This window comes from Enhydra lutris, unplaced genomic scaffold (assembly GCF_002288905.1).
Source record: "Enhydra lutris kenyoni isolate GAN:26980312 unplaced genomic scaffold, ASM228890v2 scaffoldscaffold16, whole genome shotgun sequence".
Classification (NCBI taxonomy): Eukaryota; Metazoa; Chordata; class Mammalia; order Carnivora; family Mustelidae; genus Enhydra; species Enhydra lutris.
In genome coordinates this window covers 27,817,224-27,836,696 of record NW_019154100.1, presented here as the reverse complement: position 1 = coordinate 27,836,696, position 19,473 = coordinate 27,817,224, and the positions used below count along the sequence as shown (strand labels likewise).

At 41.7% G+C, this 19,473-nt stretch overlaps 2 protein-coding genes across 5 annotated transcripts in view; one reads left to right on the top strand and one right to left on the bottom strand.

The window, feature by feature from the left end:
• Positions 1-1,441: 1,441 nt before the first annotated feature.
• LOC111147233 (juxtaposed with another zinc finger protein 1-like) lies at positions 1,442-6,395 on the top strand. Its single transcript, XM_022503148.1, has 2 exons — positions 1,442-1,612; positions 6,095-6,395. Exons 1-2 carry the CDS (start codon positions 1,544-1,546, stop codon positions 6,269-6,271), a joined length of 246 nt encoding a protein of 81 aa, XP_022358856.1. The 5' UTR covers positions 1,442-1,543; the 3' UTR covers positions 6,272-6,395.
• Positions 6,396-9,003: 2,608 nt separating this feature from the next.
• Positions 9,004-19,473, bottom strand: part of LOC111147232 (Tax1 binding protein 1) — a 77,087-nt gene continuing 66,617 nt past the window's right edge. For all 4 annotated transcript variants that reach the window (XM_022503143.1, XM_022503146.1, XM_022503144.1 and 1 more), the window contains 2 exons: positions 10,901-10,983; positions 9,004-10,085 (listed from right to left, as the gene is read on the bottom strand). In XM_022503143.1, coding sequence (XP_022358851.1) covers positions 9,884-10,085; positions 10,901-10,983 — 285 coding nt within the window. In that variant the 3' untranslated portion in view covers positions 9,004-9,883. The remainder of the gene's footprint in view (positions 10,086-10,900; positions 10,984-19,473) is intronic.

The following is a 19,473-nucleotide window of genomic DNA, read 5'->3' as shown; positions in this document are numbered from 1 at the left end:
GACAGGAGAGAAGCAGTACCCCCAATTAGCCAACTGAAAGTTCGTAAGCTCTTGAACCTCTCCGGACTCGGTTTCCTCGTGTTCAGGGAAGTGACAGTCCTCCCCACCTCCCAGGGCCGCTGGCCTGTTGCATGAGATGATGCATGGGATGTGCCCGAAACACAAGAGGCAGTCAACTTGAGGTCCCTTCCTTCCTTCCTAGGTCCTTTTAAGTGTTCGCTTCAGGGGCCAGCGTCCTTGTGCCTGGCTCAGTGGGCTCTTGAAACAATCTTATTAATGCCTATTAAAATGAAACCCAATAAAAATGCCAATATTTGGTGTTGAAATAATTGATGTAGCAGAGACAGACCACGAAGCACCCAGGCAGGCCCCTGGTGCCATTTAGCCTCACACCTGGGGGATGAATTTCACAACTGTAATTGCTACCATATAATTCTTATTAATGTTGTGCTATAATTCCTATTTATTCCACGGGGCTTGTAAATGCATTAAGACTTGTCAACATATTATTTTACACTGTTTATGATCTGTAGAATTAAGTCCTTCAGGGTTGTATTGTGCAAGAGCTCAAAATAAATGGCTTTGGGCCTCATTAAAAAAAGAGCAAAAAAGCGGCTGCTTGTCAAAGTGGTTCTCCATCCCCACCATCCTTAACAGAAGTCCATGGAGTCAAAATTTTTAACTCCATTCTGAGCAGAGCTCTTAAGCTTGGGAATACAAGTGAATCCTCTCCTCCAATCTGAGCTGGGATGGGGCAGCCCGCCCTCCCAGGGAATGCTGGGTATAGCCAGGGAGACAGGTGTCCGTCCCTGGTGACAGACATGGTCGGAGTTACTTGGCCTTCCGTGAGCTGGAACCTGGTATTCTGACCATGAGTTTGGCTCAGAGCCTCAGGATGTCTGTCCCTGCTGCCCCCGAGCTTGGGGTAAGCCCCTTTTAGTTCCAAAATTTCTCATGGTCTTCTTAGCTTTAAAGAAAAAGATTTGAGAGGAATTCCCACCGAAATGCAGATACCAGATAAGTGTAGAATATTTAATCCCCTCCCACAGACTTTTGCATTTACTAGGCCGATGTGCATGAAACTCTGGGGACAGACTCCTGTGCACCGGCATGTCAGACACAGCGTGTCTGTGTCGGGGCAGGGGTGTCCATCAGCCTTGGTTATCTGTGGTTTGGGTTCCAGAGGCTATGCAGCCCCTCTGCGGTGACACACTGGCCTGCCCCAGTTTCCACGCTCTTGCTCAGCGAATTCCCAGCCCTGCCTGAGCCCTAGAGAAACCCTTCGTCTGGCCTCTGCCCCCAGGGTGGTCCCTTTGTGCCTAGGAGCTGCCCATCTGGTCACTGCCGTTCCTTCTGCCCTGGGGGATGCAGGGGGTGCACACTGGAGGGGACCAGGGGCCAGGGCCGCTGCTGACTGTCCTTGCTCTTCTCTGGCCCCACAGGCAGTGAGTACGATGAGGAGGAGGTGGATTACGAGGAGTCGGACAGCGATGAGTCCTGGACCACGGAGAGCGCCATTAGCTCTGAAGCCATCCTCAGCTCCATGTGCATGAACGGAGGCGAGGAGAAGCCTTTTGCCTGCCCAGTTCCCGGATGCAAAAAGAGATACAAGGTAAAAGCAGGACCGCCTCACCTGGCATTAACTGCATTCACTGTGCGGAAAGGGGCAGGCCTACACTGGGGAGCGGCCTCTCGCTTCTGACGCCTTCCTCTCCTGGGCCCTCCATGCGTCTGGTCTTCGCGGAGACACGGGCCTGGGGGACAGGCAGGCCCCTGGTTTCTGGGGGTTTGGTGGGGCTTTCCCTTTTGCTGATCCAGGTGGGAGCTCTAGGTCAAAAGAAGGGTTTGGTGGCAGGATCGTGTCTTTGATGTTCTTCAGACTCACGTCCTATCAGATATCAAAGTGTGTCGCCCATATATTTGCCATACTTCCCCAGTGTCGGCTATGCAGGTGGCTCACAGAGGATGACCTTGAAATCTTCAAAGGGGTAGACGTAGGGTTCTCAGCTTTCAGCAGAGGAAGCTCTTGCTCCCTTCCCCACAGCCCCACCACTGGCATGAAAAGACCAGGAGAAAAGGGGACTTTGGTATTTTTCTCACCAAACCTCCCACTTCAGCTCCCTGTCCGTAATAGTGGACACAGAACCCGTGTCTTTGAGAGGCTGACTGGGTGTCAAGAGCGGCCAGGGACACTAAATTTTCTGTTAAGAAAACTCAAAGGAACAAAACAATGAAAGAGACAACAACATTCAAGGGTCGGTCCAGAGGGCAACTTAAAAAGCAAATGTGCACGCTTTCTCCTGAGGCGTTAGCAACTCTTTTAAACTCCAACTGGGAGACAGAAAAATCAGGAACCGACGTGGTACATTTGACGATATGCTAATTTACGCATAGCTCAGCAGACTGACTTTTTTTAAAAAGACTTGAAAGATGTGTCGTATTAGAGGCATTTCTCATAATGCATCAGAAACATGCATATGTTTCTGAACACTAAACAAAACAAACCAAACAAAAAACCCTATTTCAGTATTTTTTGTACCAGCTGCTGATCTAAAAGTGGCCAGGGCTTTGCCTACGGAAACTAGGCGACCACGTTCTCATGGAATCTCATGGGAAGTCTGAATGTGCTGTTTAAAACCAAGACACCCTGGCGGAGGTGTGAGGATCCCCTTGGGGCACGGGAGCTGCTGGGGCAGAACGGGACCCAGAGTGGCACGCGTCCGTTTAGTGTGTCAGGGATTTCTGTCAGGGACATGGAAGGCGGAGAGGAGGAAAGGCAACCAGGTGGTTTCTTTGGGAGGCCGGAAAAGCATAGGGATTGCCAGACAAGCTCGTTTTGCTGGAAGGTAGACCATACATTGCAGAGTTCTCCTTTTCTTTTTTTTGGTTTTGTTTCAAAGTAGAGAAAGCTAGACGAAGAGTTTTCTATCCTTGATTCCTGCCTGCTCACCAGATGCCACGTCTCTCCCTGCGGCTTCACGGAGCCGTTCCTCGGGGCTGGGCTGTCTGCTGCCTTCTCTCAAGCATCCAGACGCTGGTTTAAAGGAGGTCATGCACGTCCACTATGTTGAAGGAGGGAGCAGATAATGACCCAGACTGAGGCTGACCCAAAACAGGGGGGGTTGAGTGAAGGGGAGAAGCCACAACCTTTATTCTGGCTGAAGAGGCGGCACTCCCTCCTTCCTCACAGCCTTCCCCAACCACCCCCCACCCCGGTCACTTGTTTGCTTGTCATTAGTCTTTTGCTGTTGTTTTTCCTGGGTTTCCAGCAACTTCTCCTGCAGTTGTCTACATCTGGGTTGATGGGGACTTGAGTGTTCTTTCTGCATTGAAGGCCAAAAGAAAACTGAGCGAGGCCTGGGCTGTGGAGGCTGCCTTCTTCAGCACCATCAACTGACAAATGACATGGTCACCAATTGGTGGTCCCGGTTTCCATGAGGGAAGTGTGAGTTTCCTTTTCTGGGCCAGCATGCCTAGTCATGCATGATACAGGGGACAAGGACAAACATGTAACCAATCCTCCTGAACTGCTGGCTTGAGAGGAGTGTGGTCATGTTCCCTAGTATGACCTTTCTGCTGGGAAGTTACTGGCCACAGGAAAGTGGTGTTCCCTCGTGCTAACTACTGCATCTTACGGACTGCGGGATTGCTGGACTGGGTATTGGTTTGAGGAAGGGCTAATGAGCTGGTGTGCTATGGGTCAGGCAGAATCCAGAAGTGCCGCCATGTTGTTTATGAGCCAGGGCTCACTTCAGACTTACCTCACTCCTTGCCCACCACTGGCCTCTTGGGCACAGACTCCAGATCAGCTCATCTCACCATTTCTTGGCATTTGCAGAAGCAGGAGATGAGGTTGTCTAACTTTCCAGACTTCCTAATGAGTAGGGCAGGAGAGAGGGGCCCAGTAGGACAGCTAGTCTCCATGCTGTTTCCCTTATTAGTCCCTCTGCCTAGGATGCCCCCTTCCCCTCCACCATCAGTACCTCTCATTTGAATTCCTTTCTCGCAGCACAGCTCAAATGCCACTTCCTCTGGGAAGCCCTCACCAGTCTCCCAGACTGATTTCCCCACTCATAGACTGAAGTTCTATCCCCTGACCTTTCCATAAGCTCTGTTTTTATCACTGGAGAGCACTTACTACCTTATCACCCCAAGGGTCCATACAGCTCATACACCCCTCTCAGCACCAGGCACAGGTCTTGGACAAGTAGACACTCTCAAGATAAAGGAACAGAGGCAAAATGCATGGGGAAGAGGACAGTGTGGACCCCCCCAACTGACCACTAGTGCTTTGACCTTTTTTCCCTTTGATAGTTTTTTAATATTAGAGTTGTTAGAACTAAAGGCATTTTGCTACTTTTAAGAACTAGAAAACAGAACACACTGTCCCCTGGGAAGTTTCTCTGAAAGGGTCCCTGTGCTACATGGGGAAGGCTGACGGTTTTGGCACCATGAAGGAAACTTGGCCTCTGATGTCCAGATACACAACCAGGCAGGTGTGTTGCTGAAGGCTTTCCGAGAAGGGCACTTAAGGCATTCTCCTCTCTCAGTGGATCTGAACCTCCTTGCCTTTCTGAAGGGTCCCATCAGAAGCCCTGGCTTAACTGACATCCCTTCTGGACTGCAACTTTGCAATAAATAATCCAGAACTTTAAAAAAATGTCCATATTCTTTAGCTCCATAATTGTCCCAAGAAATGTATCCCAGGCATATGACCAGGGATGCAAAAACTCATGTTCATCACATTACTTATAGTCAGCACACATTTGTGAAATACTGTATTTCTAACAATAGGGAAATGGAATAAAATCCTGCCATCAAAAAATCCTTCTTTCAAAAAAATTGATGATGAATCCAGTCTCATCTCTCTCATGGGAAAAATACTGAAAGGAGACCTCAGATATTAGTGATCATATCCGTTCTTTATGTCCCTTTGTATTTTCTAAATTTCGGCAGTTGCCCACACTGGACACACATGCTTTAACAGAGAGGGTCAAAAGATGTGTTTCCCACCTGACTCACCCCAGGTGTTGTCTGGGCAGCCACGCTGAGTCCAGTCAGGAGCGAGTCGCATCTGGTGTCACCACACAGCTAGGAGTGGCTTTACTTTCTACACTAACATTACCACCCCCACAGGCCCCGCCTTCTGTTTTGTTTTGTTTTTTTCCATTTTTCTTTCTCATCACACCCCAGTTTGAACATTAAGGCCTGCAGGAAATTGAAAGTTGTGGTTTTATATCAAGGGCGTGTCATGTATTGTACTTACTCAGGTCTGAATACTGACAGCAAAGATCAAATAGAATCAGAACACCATGGCCCAGCTTGGTGTCCGGACTGTTTCGTGACTGGATCTGGAGTGGCATTTTGAGAAGCCCCTCTAAAAAGTTAGTTGTCCCTTGACTGGTTCCGTTTCCTCATCAGGGCAGGTAGGTCCTGATGGTAGAGCCCGGCGTGGAAATGAATGTATGCCATCCTTGCCTGGCCCCCCTCGACATAAACACAAGGCCCAGTCTGCCCGTGGGTGCTCACTTACTGACACAGCCGTGCTAAGGGCATGATTTGGGCAAGTAGAAAACGGGACAAAAATTCTAGGTAAGATATGCTCATAGCTGTCTGGAAGCAAAACACAAGCTGTGTTTCTCTATCAAGGGTTTACAGATGTCCTGAATTCCACTGCCCTCTGTTTTTTCTTCAAAAAAAAAACAATTTTTTGGCCATCCTGAGGATATGTTAATGTAACTGTAACATTCTTCCAAGTAGAAAAATCCAGAGAGGAAGCAAAGTTCTAGGCAGAGAGAACTGTGCTTCTTTATACATATATAAGGAATATGTATTAGGTATATATTTTATATATTCTGTGTAACATTTGAAGAAGCCAGTACTTTCATTTTCAGAGTAACTGAGGCACAGTTTGCAACCCAGTCTGCACAGCCCACAAATACGACCGCTTAACATGGGAGTTCATGCAAAGCCTACTATGTACACACCTGCCATCCAGGAGATGTCCAGCTGTAATCCAGAACCACACCAAGGTTTTCCCCCGTCTGACCCATTTTGATCTCATCTAATAGGTGATGTTTTGTCTTCTCCACAGAATGTGAATGGCATAAAGTACCACGCTAAGAATGGTCACAGAACGCAGATTCGTGTCCGCAAACCATTCAAATGTCGTTGTGGTAAGAGTTACAAGACAGCTCAGGGCCTGCGGCACCATACAATCAATTTCCATCCCCCGGTGTCGGCTGAGATTATCAGGAAAATGCAGCAATAACATGCTGGTCATAACTGTGCCAAGAAACCCTCACCAGCAGTTGCTGATTTTGAAAACAGCCACCTTTTTTTCAGGGGAAGCATTCAGCAACCCTTTAAAGAATTAAATGCATGCTTTAAAATTTTTTCTGTAATTTTGGAATGATGTATCTTTGTAGAGTTAATGATTTTGTACATTTTGCACATGTAATCGTCATACTCATTTTCATTACTTTGATATAAGGTGCTAAACAAAAAAAGCTCTAGGTTCTTCAGCACATTTCCCCCAAAACAATAAAATTGAGGGCATGTTGCATATTATTTAGTTGTATTGCAGTGATATCAACTGGGGGGAGGGGGCGGGGAGGGGCTGGCACTGAGATTTTTTTTTTTTCCCAAGATTGTAATGTGATTGAAGTTTTTCAACACATCAACTCACTATGTTCAAAACCAAAATAATACCTTCATTATCAAACTGGTTACCATGCCTTACATAATGGAGTTAGTATTTGTGAGTAGAAAGACTTTAGGTAATGGAAATATAAATAAGAATGTTTAACATAATATGCTAAAAATATTTTCATATTTAAATAACATACATAAAAGGTGTGCTTTCTGTGTTTTATATTATCTTGCAAATCCTTCTGCCCCTTAAAAAGCTGAAAATCTTGCCATCTGACTTACCAATCATTTTAGTGTTATAAATGGCATTTTTGTACAGAATAATCTATTCAGTTCACTCATTAATTTAACACACATTCATTGAGTGCCTGCTGGGTGCAAGGGATTGTTTATGCCTATTGATATTTCTGGACCAAGATACCAGTTTAGTGAGATACTTTTCCCTAAAATCTGTTAGAAAACACTTTGAAATACTTAAGTGCAAATTTTGTGTGTGTGAAATTTAGTTCTATCTTCATCTTTAGGTGAAGTTTTAAAGCACTTTGTAGTTCTCTATTGCCAACAGAGTTACTGTTTTATGTGTTGCCAATTCTTGCAACCACTGTCCTAACAAACTGTGGGTTGCAAATAAAATTCCAAGCACGTTTCAAAGAGAACATTTTTGTTAAGACCCCTATTGCCTCCTTTTCATGGTCATTGTGTTTTTAGACTTTTTTTTAAAGGCACATTTTCCATCACACTGTAGAGGTCTGTATTCCCACTGGAAATGTCTGTTTAGCTTTATAAAACATTTTGCTGAAATATGAAATTGAGCCTTATTGACAATTAAGTGCTTCTTGCAGCAGGTGGTCAAAGAGTGACTAATATGACCCATTAGAGTGACCTACGTCTGGACCATTCCTGAAGTTTTTCTCACCAACAATACCATCATGCCTTGAGTGTTCTTTTCTCCCAAGTGCTATTCCTTAAACATGCAAGAGTTTACCAATTGCCTCATTATGCAATAAAATTGCTCTGAGATGGCTAACTGCCCACAAAACTGGTGAAAAGCAAAGCTTGAATTGCTTCTTTCTTCCCATGTTCTCATGTGATGGAAGTCTTACAGCTGGGAAGGTGTCCCTCCCTCAATTTTTCAGACAGTTCGAAAGGTGACCGTTCTGCTGGCCAGATGGGTAAGCTTCTATATTCTTAAGTTGGGAATCCCTCATAATGAGGGATTTTAAAGTATTTATAAAGACACTGCCCTCAAAAAATTTCCTCAGATCTCTGAAGAGTGGTCTTGGTCCTGAATATACAGTGTTATCTTACATGTTCAAAAGGGTGATCCAGACATGAGAAGCAGCTAGCTGGTGCATAAGAAGGCCCCACGTGGATATTTCGTGTCCGCCTGCAATTGACCGCAATTGTTTTGGGCCGGCAGTTGTTACGTAGCTTCGCTCCTTCTAGCGCAAGAATTCAGGCTGGAGCAGTAGTTCAACAGCTAAACAGTCATAAATAGTCATTGTGCATGTTCAATTTCTTTCAACTCTAAAACAAATTCGATTTCTATTTACTTACTCATTGTGACAGTATTACTAAACAGGTAAGGACGGGAATATTTTGTTATACCGTGTATAGTGAATGTATTGTACTGTGTCTGTGAAAACTGTGCTTTAAATTATATTTTCATATGTTTTGCTGGGGACAGAGCACATTAAGTTTGAAAGCAACAGAGGTTTGTTTTAGAACTGAAGGCAACTTAATCGAAATTGCTGTCCAAAAAAGCTGCTTATAAATGTAAATGAAATCACATTTAAAATAAACTGCCTCTGACCCAAAATAAACATGGCTCTTTATTTTCATTAATGTTCGTTACCGCTCTAACACTGGAAGGATAGTTTTAAGGTTGGCATGCTCCATCATTAACTGATGCAACACAAAAATGCTACCATTGACCGTATTTTACCTGCATCTCCCAGGAACAGAAGACAGACATGGAGTCTTCAAAGGAGCCTTCCAGTCAGCCATGGCTTGTTTTGCCCTACACCAAATTATTTTTAAGGAATCCAGCAATACAAATTCTGCTTTCAGAAATAAACACAAGCAAGATGATGTGTATGCAGTCCACACACAGCACACTGAAACACCGCCACACTGCATATTAGGTTAACATCCAAGCTTATTTGCTTAAGACAAAGCTTAAATATTTGGGTAACTACAAAAGCAGCAAAATCAAAGTCAGTAAATTCTTAACATTCATATTTTAAGAGAAATACCATTCAGAAATTTGTTTAAAGGCCCAGACTAAGGGGAAAAAAGTTCAGACTTAATGAAAAGCTATCGCAAATAAATCTGACAACCAAATTACACATCTCCAAAAAAATGTGTCCTCTTTAATGTTAATGAGAATACTATACAGAGATATAACACATTGATTTGTGTTTATACATCACATTTTTAATCAAGAAAATGTGAAAAAGATATGGATACATTTTCTGTGATTTTATGCCACCAACACCACCATTTAGTAGATCATTTAGTATGAAACAATTGCACTAACCTATCTTGTTCCATTTTCCCATTAGGTAGAAATACAACTTCAAGATGGCTTAAAAATAATTATTCAGGTCATTCTAAAATGTTTTAGTCATAAAATTAGCAAAATATGCCTTCTAATCCTAAAGCAACATTTTAAATATAAAAAGGTATGTGCTATACTGCAAGCATGTGAGCTCATTCTACATGCATTTCCATTTCTAAAGAAAGTGAAAAAACCATCCTTTCACGGGCTAAATTATGGAAGCTTCTGTATTCAACGAATTTGCAAGACTAATGATGAATTACTTTTGTTACATAATATTTAGTAGTCATGCTCAATCAACGAGGTCAACAGAAACTTCTAAATATGCTAAATGACACACTACATATATATTTTTTCAGCCTGTAACATTAAAATAATCCATCTCCTTTATTCATATACTTTTGCAAATGGGAATAAATAAAGATACAAACACAGAAAAACTTTTCTTAAGCTGGTAAAATTAACAGGGGTTACAATTTTATTTACTGATAAGCTACAGACAGACCCTGACCCTAGTAACAAACATGAAACTCAAAAGTAGCACTTGTTCAAAAAAGAATGGCAGAGAGAGGGTGTGCGGAAATGATACCTTGTGGTCTCCATAGTGGTCTATTTGAGGTGATTTTTTTTTTTAATTGCTAAATTGTATTACTAACTCAGAATAAAAAGTAACTAGTCAAAATTTAAAACATTCTGATCAAAATGGGTCTGCACATGCCTTTCAAAGCCCTGCTGGTCATAGTCAGGAGGGAACTGCTCGCTGCACATGGGGCACACCTTCCAGTGACTTTCAACGTGTTCTTCAAATTTGCTCTGATCATAGTTGGGAGGGAACATTAATTCACAGAGGGGACACTTCTTGTGAACATCAAAGCTTCAAGAAATAGGAAAATGAAAGAATTACATTATTTCTAATAAGTAAAATTTCTAATAGCAGTATCCTCAAGATAAGATGTTATATTTTTCTAGTAACTCACCCTAAATAACTTAGCTTGAAAGTCTTCATTTACTTCAGAAACCTCTTTCTGCTTCTAAAATACTTGCTACTGACAATTGTGTAAACCACTGATAAAGCCTCTAAATTGAGTTTCACAATTAAAGTAACAAAAACATTTTCATTAAAATCCCCAAAAATGCAAGCATTATTACATAAAATGAAGGTTATTAACAAGAATTCCTCAATTTTTAATTAACAGAAAATACCTTCTGTAAAACTAGAAAGATAAACGGAACTTCGTATCTCCCAACAGTGTATTCATTTGAGCTTAACAACTGCAAGTATTGATTAGCACCAGTTCTCAAAGTACCGCATCCATCAGCATCATCGAGAACATGTGTTAAAACAGATTACTGCTGGAATGCCTGGGTGGCTAGTAGGTTAGGTGTTTGCCTTTGGCTCAGGCGGTCACCTCAGGGTCCTGGGATAGAGTCCCCAAGGTCAAGCTCCCTGCTCAGCCAGGAGTCTGCTTCTCCCTCTCCCTCAGTCCCTACCCCCTGCTCATGCTCTCTCTTAAAAGGAAAAAAAAAAAAAGAAAGTACACATTGTTGGGACCCACACCAAGAGTTTCAGGTTCAGGAGGTCTGGGGTACAGCCTGATCATATGCATTTCTAATAAGTTTCCAGGGACCATACTTTGAGAACCACTCATCTACATAATCCAAATTCTACACAGGAAAGAAAAAAATTACCTGGAATCAAAGCAAAAGCCTGTTCCATGCCCACGTAAATGCTGACTTGGAGGATCAGGAGCACTGGGCACATTCTCCTCTTCCTAGGCAAAGAATAATTTTGCAACTTTTGAGGAACGTTGAAACAATATAAATTGTTGAATTTAACAATATAAACGTTGAAACAATATAAATACAAAATAAAAGGAATTAAGAATTACCCTTTCTAAAATTTTACAAAAGTAATCAGATTTTCACATAAAGGTATAAAAGTCAATTTTTACAGAGCGTTTCACAATGCACTGAGTCTTACCTTCTTGAAAAAAAAAAAAGCAGTACTTAGTGGAACTGAGACTACACCACACCTGTATGTGTGAATAAAGTATGGATCTATAGACTTTTTGAACCTCTATATAGGTAACCTTTTGACCTTATCATTCCATACAGTAGGTGACCACTTTCATAAAAATCTTAAAACTGCATTATTTTTCCTATTATTCTCATTCAATAAATTTTGCAAGACAGTATTCCTCTTTTGACAACATACATCCCACTGCATGACATACAGCAATTTTTAAAAGAAAACTAGTAAAATATGAGTTTGCATGTATATGTTCTTGGGCACACAGGCTAATCAAGCTGGAAAACCATGTTAAAGCAAAGCAATGTACCAACTACAGGGTTCAAAACCCTGTTGTGAAAGAATGAAATTCAGTATTAAATATCTGACTAACAGATTGTCCAGTAAGAGTCCTAAAAACCTATATAAATCACATCCCTGTGGTCACTTTAAAAAAAAAAAAAAAAAGTAGGCTCCACATCCGATGTGGACCCCAACATGGGACTTGACTCACGACCTAGAGATCAAGACCTGAGCTGAGATGAGAAGCCGGATACCTAACCAACTGAGCCAACCAGACACCTGCCCCACTGTGGTCACTTTTTAGAGATCTGTATGCTCTCAATAGCCAAATACAGACTCACTTCACATCAAGAGCAGTCACATCTCCCAAAAGCCCATCTGCTTTATTCCTGAGCAGTTCTGTTAGCTGCTCTGTTATGAACCAACAGTCTGTAAAGAGATCAGCAGGCATACAGGGACTGATGGAAGTCCCTATATGGCCAGGTAGTTATGCTTATTCCAGAGCTGCTATTAATGGGCTAAGTAGTCAAGTCTGTCATGTAAGAGGTACTAAGAAAATGTATGTGGTGTGAAATTCAAATGAACCAAAAGACAAACTGATTTATCTTGCTGGGGAGCAGAAGGTAGGGGAGGTTACTTGGCTATTATTTTGATGATTATCCCTTCCTGAAAGGTCCAAGAAAGGGTAGGGCCTCTTTTTTATTTTGTATTTATCACATAAGAAAATATTTTTGCTTACATAGGATTCCCTCCTAAATAACCCACTATGTACATATTTTTTCAGTGTGGTAACATTATAATAATTCCTGTTTCCTTTACTTAGTTTTGCAAACTGGGAAACAGAGTTTTAAAAAAAACCCTTCTAATCTTCAGTAAAATTAAAAGAGGTTACAACTCTTTTTATTGATAAACTAAAGACTGACCCTGACCCTAATTAACACCAAACTCAAAATAGCTCTTGGTCAGTGAAGTATGGTAGAGGGGTGCCTGGATAGCTCAGTCATTAAGCATCTCCCTTTGGCTCAGGTCATGATTTCATGGTACTGGGGATTGAGCCCATATCAGGCTCCCTCCCTGTTTCTCTCTCCCTCTACCACTCCCCTTGCTTGTGTTCTCTCTCTAGATACCTGTCAAATAAATAAAATCTTTTAAAAATTACTTATTTATTTGAGAGAGAGAGAGAGAGAGAGAATGAGAGAGAGGGAGCATGAGGGGAGAGGTCAGGAGCAGACCCCCTGCTGAGCAGGGAGCCCGATGCCAGGACTCAATCCCAGGACTCCAGAATCATGACCTGAACCAAAGGTAGTTGCTTAAACAACTGAGCCACCCAGGTACCCCTAAATAAATAAAATCTTAAGAAGTGTGGTAGAGGGTACATGGAAGTGATACCTTGTGGTCTCCATCATGGCCTATTTGAGGTGATTTTTTCTTTAACTGCTAAACTGTACTACTAACAATAAAAACCAGTCAAAATTTAAAACATTCTGATCACAAAGAGTCTGTACATCAAGAGGAAACTACTCGCTGCACAGAAACAAGATAGGTAACTAGCCTAATAAGGGACTGAAAAACTGGGGAATAGAAGACTTCATACTTAAAGAATTAAGTCTACAAAATAACTAAAATTAAGAGTGGTTTTAAGTCTGTAGGTACAAAGAGGTAAGACGATCTAGTTGAATCAGCTAAACCTATTATGTTGACAATAAATTGTTGATTCTGTGCCACAGTATTCTAGCTGCCAGATTGGGCCTTCCAGCAGCAATACTTGAAACAATGAATTTGCTTAAAGAACTACATATAAAGTAATGACAATGAATACAATTTCCTTATTTATGTCTGAGAAAGAACAAATTTTAGAATTCTGAAATGCTATCGAAAAGAATAATGGAAAAGAAAAGAAAGGTCTTAGGGCGCCTGGGTGGCTCAGTGGTTGAAGCCTCTGCCTTCAGCTCAGGTCATCATCTCAGGGTCCTAGGATCCATCGGGCTCTCTGCTCAGCAGGGAGCCTGCTTCCTCCTCTCTCTGCCTGCCTCTCTGCCTACTTGTGATCTCTGTCAAATAAATACATAAAATCTTTAAAAAAAAAGAAAAGAAAAGAAAGGTCTTGATGCTTAACTATCAAAACTCTTGATGACAGATACTCGTAATAAAACTCCACTTTCCAGGGACGAAAAATATAGCCTACCCCAATTTACTGCTTCCATGAATCAGCTAACAACAGAGTTTGCTGCTAAACTCTAGACTTAAATGAACCTAACATATTAACGATCAGGGGGAAAGGAGGAAGAAACTCATTTTTTTTGCCTTTATACTTTCTAAGCCATATACAATTTGGTAATGTTAACCCCATAATTCTGTACCTTCTACTACCTAATACCTAATAAAAGGGGAGAGGGACTCAACAGAATTCTAAATGATAGAAGTAAGTGCTCATGAAATAAGAGATCACCTACTCAGTTTAAAACCATAAACTGTCATAAGTTCTCTGAGTAGCCAATTCATATAAAGTCTCATTTTGTGTGTGTGTGTGTGTGTGTGTGTGTGTGCGCGCGCGCGCGCACGCACACACACACACACACACACACACACTTAAAAACAAGAAAGCAGGGACACCTGGGTGGCTCAGTCAGTTAAGTGTCTGCCTTCAGCTCAGGTCATGATCCCGGGGTCCTGGGATGGAGTCCCAGGCCACCCTGTCAGCGGACAGCCTGCTTCGCTTGTTCCCTCTGCCTGTTGCTTCCCCCTGCTTCTGCTCTGTCTAATTAATAAATAAATAAATAAATAAATAAATAAAATCTTTTAAAAAAGAGAGAAAGCAGGCTTCCAACAAAGATGCAGTGTAGGAGGACCCTATATTCACCTTGCCCCAGGCTAGATAACATGTCAGTGCAAATAACCCAAAAAACAACTTCAAGACTGGCAGAACAAACTCCAAAACAAAATGGAGAGAAAGGCTACACAGGAGATGGCAGGAAGAGCAGAGATGTGGTGGTGAGCTCAACCTGCAGGTCTGCCTACCAGAGGGAGCCACCGGAACAGAGACGTGTAAGAAACAACTATCAACACCAGGGGCCTACGAAGAGAAGATGAATCCCCACAGCATTTGGCTCTGAATATTAGATGAGCCAAATTTCATGAATTCTTAAAACCAGTGGGGACCTCAATCCTCTGGAACTTTAAAAATCAGGGGCGCCTGGGTGGCTCAGTGGGTTAAGCTGCTGCCTTCGGCTCAGGTCATGATCTCAGAGTCCTGGGATCGAGTCCCGCATCGGGCTCTCGGCTCAGCAGGGAGCCTGCTTCCTCCTGTCTCTCTGCCTGCCTCTCTGCCTGCTTGTGATCTCTGTCAAATAAATAAATAAAATCTTAAAAAAAAAAAAAAAAATCAGCAGGCTCAATATGATAAAGCCCAGAGGGCAAGAGGAAGCCAAGTCCCTGTCCTTAATGAAACAGCGTAGGGAACAGCTCACAGAGATAGAACTTGCAGCAGCAGCAGCTTGAAGAGTCCTTTGGGGGCACAGAGGAGGGAGAGTTAGTTGCTAACGTCAGAGTTCACTAAAGAACTTCTCTAGGAACAAAGGATCTGACAGGTGCTGTTTCTCTCCCCCACCAGCTCTCCCAGCACAATCACACGGCCACCTGTGGGAACCAGCAGGGAATCAGCACTCACGAACTTGCGTACACCATGCCCCAATCGCTCCAGCCAGGACTGCTCTAGTTCCAGGGCTATGGCTCCCCTCCCTAAGACAACCTATGCAAACCCTGCCAACACTGTCTCACCCGAACTCCAGTAGAGGACGCACACACAGTTAAAACTGCACCACCTCCACCCATACACGCTTTGCACAGCAGCCCTGTGGAAGCTACACCTCCCCTGTGCAAGAGGACCAACACATACAACTTGCACACCTGCCTGCCTGCACTTTGGGGAGCAGCCACAGCCAGCCAGCCCTATCTTAGCAGTGGCTGCTCATCCCCTGTGGAAGAGGACCAGCACCCAACTTGTTAAAAGAGCCCACTACTTTCAGAACAAGAGACATAACTGACTTTTCTAAAATACAGAAACAGAGTTAGGCAAAATGAAAAGACAGTAGGAATATGTCCCAAATGAAAGAATAGGGCAAAAATCACAACAGAGGACCTAAGTGAAGCAGCAAGAAGTAATATGTCTGATAGAAAATCTAAAGTACTGGGGTGCCTGGGTGGCTCAGTGGGTTAAAGCCTCTGCCTTCGGCTCAGGTCATGGTCCCAGGGTCCTGGGATCGAGCCCCACATCGGGCTCTCTGCTCAGCAGGGAGCCTGCTTCCTCCTCTCTCTCTCTCTGCCTATCTGTGATCTCTGTCTGTCAAATAAATAAATAAAATCTTAAAAAAAAAAATCTTAAGTACTGATCATCAAGATACTCACTGGACCTCAGGCAAGAGTAGAAAACATGAGTGAGACCCTTAACACCGAGATAAAAAAAAAATCATTCAGAGATGAAGAGCACAATCATTGAAATTAAAAATACAACACATGACAGAATAAATAACAGGGTGAGGGATACAGAGGTACTAAGAAGACTGAGTAATGGAAAATAATCCAACATTACAGTAAGAAATCATTCACCACATGTGCTATGGTGAGTGCTGTGAAGTGTGTAAAGCTGGCGATTCACAGACCTGTACCCCTGGGGATAAAAATATATGTTTATAAAAAATAAAATTTAAAAAAAAAAAGAAAAAAGAAATCATTCACCACAACCAACCAGAATATTTTTCCAGTATGGAAGGGTGGTTCAATATTTGCAAACCAATCAATATTATACATCAAATCTATAACAGAAAGGAGAAAATCCCTATGATCATTACCAACAGATGCAGAAAAGTATTTGACAAAGCACATTCATTCATGATAAAAAAAACCCTCAACAAAGTAGGTTTAGAGGGAACATTACCTCAACATAATAAAGACCACATATGAAAAACCCACAGTAAACATCATACTCGATAGGGAAAAACTGAGAGCTTTTCTTATAAAGTCATGAACAAGACAGGGATGTCCACTCTCACCACTTTTATTCAAGTACTGCTAGAATCCTAGCCACAGCAATGAGACAACAGAAAGAAATAAATGGCATCCAAATTGGTAAGGAGGAAGTTAAACTTCCGCTATCTGCAGATGACATGATACTATATAAAGAAAATCCTAAAAACTCTGCCCAAAAACTACTCGAACTATAAATGAATAAAGTCATGGGATACAAAATCAATGTTCAGATATCTGTTGCATTTCTATACAATAATGAAGCAGCAGAAAGAGAAATTCAGGAAACAACCCCAATTACACTTGCACCAGAAACAATGGATACCTAGGAATAAACCTAACCAAAGAGATGAAAGATCTACGCTCTGAAAACTATAAAATACTCATGAAAGAAATTAAAGATACAAAGAAACAGAAAGACAATCCATTCTTATGGATTGGAACAATAAATATTGTTAAAATGTCCATATTTCCCAAAGCAATCCACAGATAGAAAGCAATCCTTATCAAAATACCAACAGTATTTTTCAGAGAACTAGAACAACAATCCTAAAATTTGTATGAAATGACAAAGACCCAAAATAGCTTAAGCAATCTTGAAAAGGAAAAAACTGGATTTATCACAAATCCAGACTTTAAGTCATATTACAAAGCTCTAGTAATCAAAACAATGTGGTGCTGGCAGAGAAACAAACACACAGATCAATGGAACAGAACAGAAAACCCAAAAATGGGGGCGCCTGGGTGGCTCAGTGGGTTAAGCCTCTGCCTTCAGCTCAGGTCATGATCTCAGGGTCCTGGGATCGAGCCCCGCATCGGGCTCTCTGTTCAGCAGGGAGTCTGCTTCCTCCTCTCTCTCTGCCTGCCTCTCTGCCTACTTGTGATCTCTCTGTCAAATAAATAAATAAAATCTTAAAAAATATATATTAAAAAAAAAAACCCAAAAATGAACCTACAATGATACGGTCAATTAAGATTCAACAAAGCAGGAGTGAATATGTGATGGGAAAAAGATCGTGTCCTCAACAAAATGTGTTGGGAACTGGGAAAGCTACATACAAAAGAAGGAAACTAAAAATTAACCACTTTCTTACAGCATACACAAAAGTAAATTTAAAATGGATTAAAGGCCTAGATGTGAGACCTGAAACCAGTAAAGTCCTGGAAGAGAGCACAGTAATTTCACTGACATTGACCACAGCAACATTTGTCTAGAAAGGTCGCCTGAGACAAGGAGACAAGGCAAACAAAAGCAAAACCAAGCTATTGGGACTACATCAAAATAAAAAGTTTCTGCACAGCAACGGAAATAACTAAAAGGCAACTTACTGAATAGGAGAGGATATTTGCAAATGACGTGTCTGATAAAGGATTAGCATCCAAAATATATAAACAACTGAGACAACTCAATGCCCAACAAATAATCCAATTAAAAAATGGGCAGAAGAAATGAACAAACATTTTTCCAAAGAAGACATCCAGATGGCCAACAGGCACAGGAAAGACACACATCATCACTCGTCATCAGGGAAATGCAAATCAGAAAGCACAGTGAACTATCACCTCACACCTGTCAGAATGGCTAAAATCAAAAACACAAGAAACAACAAGTGTTGGCGAAGATATGGAGAAAAAGGAATCAGCATGCACTGTTGGTAGGCATGCAAACCAAAGCAGCCATTGTAGCAAAACAGTATGGAGGTTCCTCAAAAAGTTAAAAACAGAACTACCCTACAATCCAGTAGCCACACACTGGGCATTCACCGCAAAAATACAAAAACCTAATTCAAAGAGATACATGCACCCCTATGTTTAATGCAGCATTACTTGCAATAGCCAAATCATAGAAGCAGCCCAAATATCCACAAACAGATGAATGGATAAAGAAGATGTGGTATACATATATACTACAATACATATATACTACGGAATATTTACTCAGCCACAAAAAAGAATTAAATCTTGCCATTTGCAACAACATGGACGGAGCGAGAGCATAATAATGCTAAGTGAAAATAAGTCAGAGGAGGACAAATACCAAGATTTCCCTCAATGTAGAATTTAAGCAACAAAACAAAAAGCAAAGGAAAAGGAGAGAGAGATAAACTAAGAAACAGTCTTAACTACAGAGAACTGATGATTACCAGAGGGAGGGGAATATACTTATCATGATGAGCACTGAGTAATGTACAGCATTCTTGAATCACTATACTGTATACCTGAAACGAATACTACACTGTATGTTAACTATACTGGAATTAAATAAAAAAGAAAAGCAGGATCTCCATTACTTCTCAAGTGTTATTTTTCTCCATATTCAGAAATAAACTCTAAATGGACCAAAAGCCTAAATATAAGAGCAAAGACTACAGAAAACCCAGGGACAAATCTTCCTGTGAATTATGCAATGGTTTCTGAGATCTAACAACAAAAGTACAAGCAAAAATAGGGTAAATTTGACTTCATCAAAATTAAAAAACTTGAAGGGGATTCCTGGATGGTTCAGTCAGTTGAGTGTCCGACTCTTGACTTCAACTCAGGTCATGATCACAGGGTCATGAGATCAAGCCCTGTTAGGCTCTGCATTGAACATGGAACCTGCTTAAGATTCTCTCTCCCTCAAACAAAACAAAACAAAACAAAACAAGGAAAGGAAAAAAAAAAAAACAAACCTGTTGCTCCACATACTGTTATTTCTGCAGAGCAAGAGTTTAGACCCATGTTCCCATTGCTGGGGCACCATATCAAACTTACAGGGTACTATGGGATAGTTTTAATTTTCTAAGTTAATGAAATATGCAGAAACACTCCATATTGTCAGGTATCACATGAGCAACTAGTTCAAAACAGCTCACGGTTTCAACATTAGATAGCTCACAGTTTCAACATTCCCTTCACTGACAGCTTATCTTTGAGAAGAAGTGGTCTG

What these genes read in the sequence shown, in the direction of transcription:
- LOC111147233 (XM_022503148.1), top strand. Translation starts at nt 1,544, where the DNA reads ATGTGCATGAACGGAGGCGAGGAGAAGCCTTTTGCCTGCCCAGTTCCC. An exon ending in GATGCAAAAAGAGATACAAG is followed by an intron (nt 1,613 to 6,094) that starts GTAAAAGCAGGA and finishes TCTTCTCCACAG; the next exon opens with AATGTGAATGGCATAAAGTA.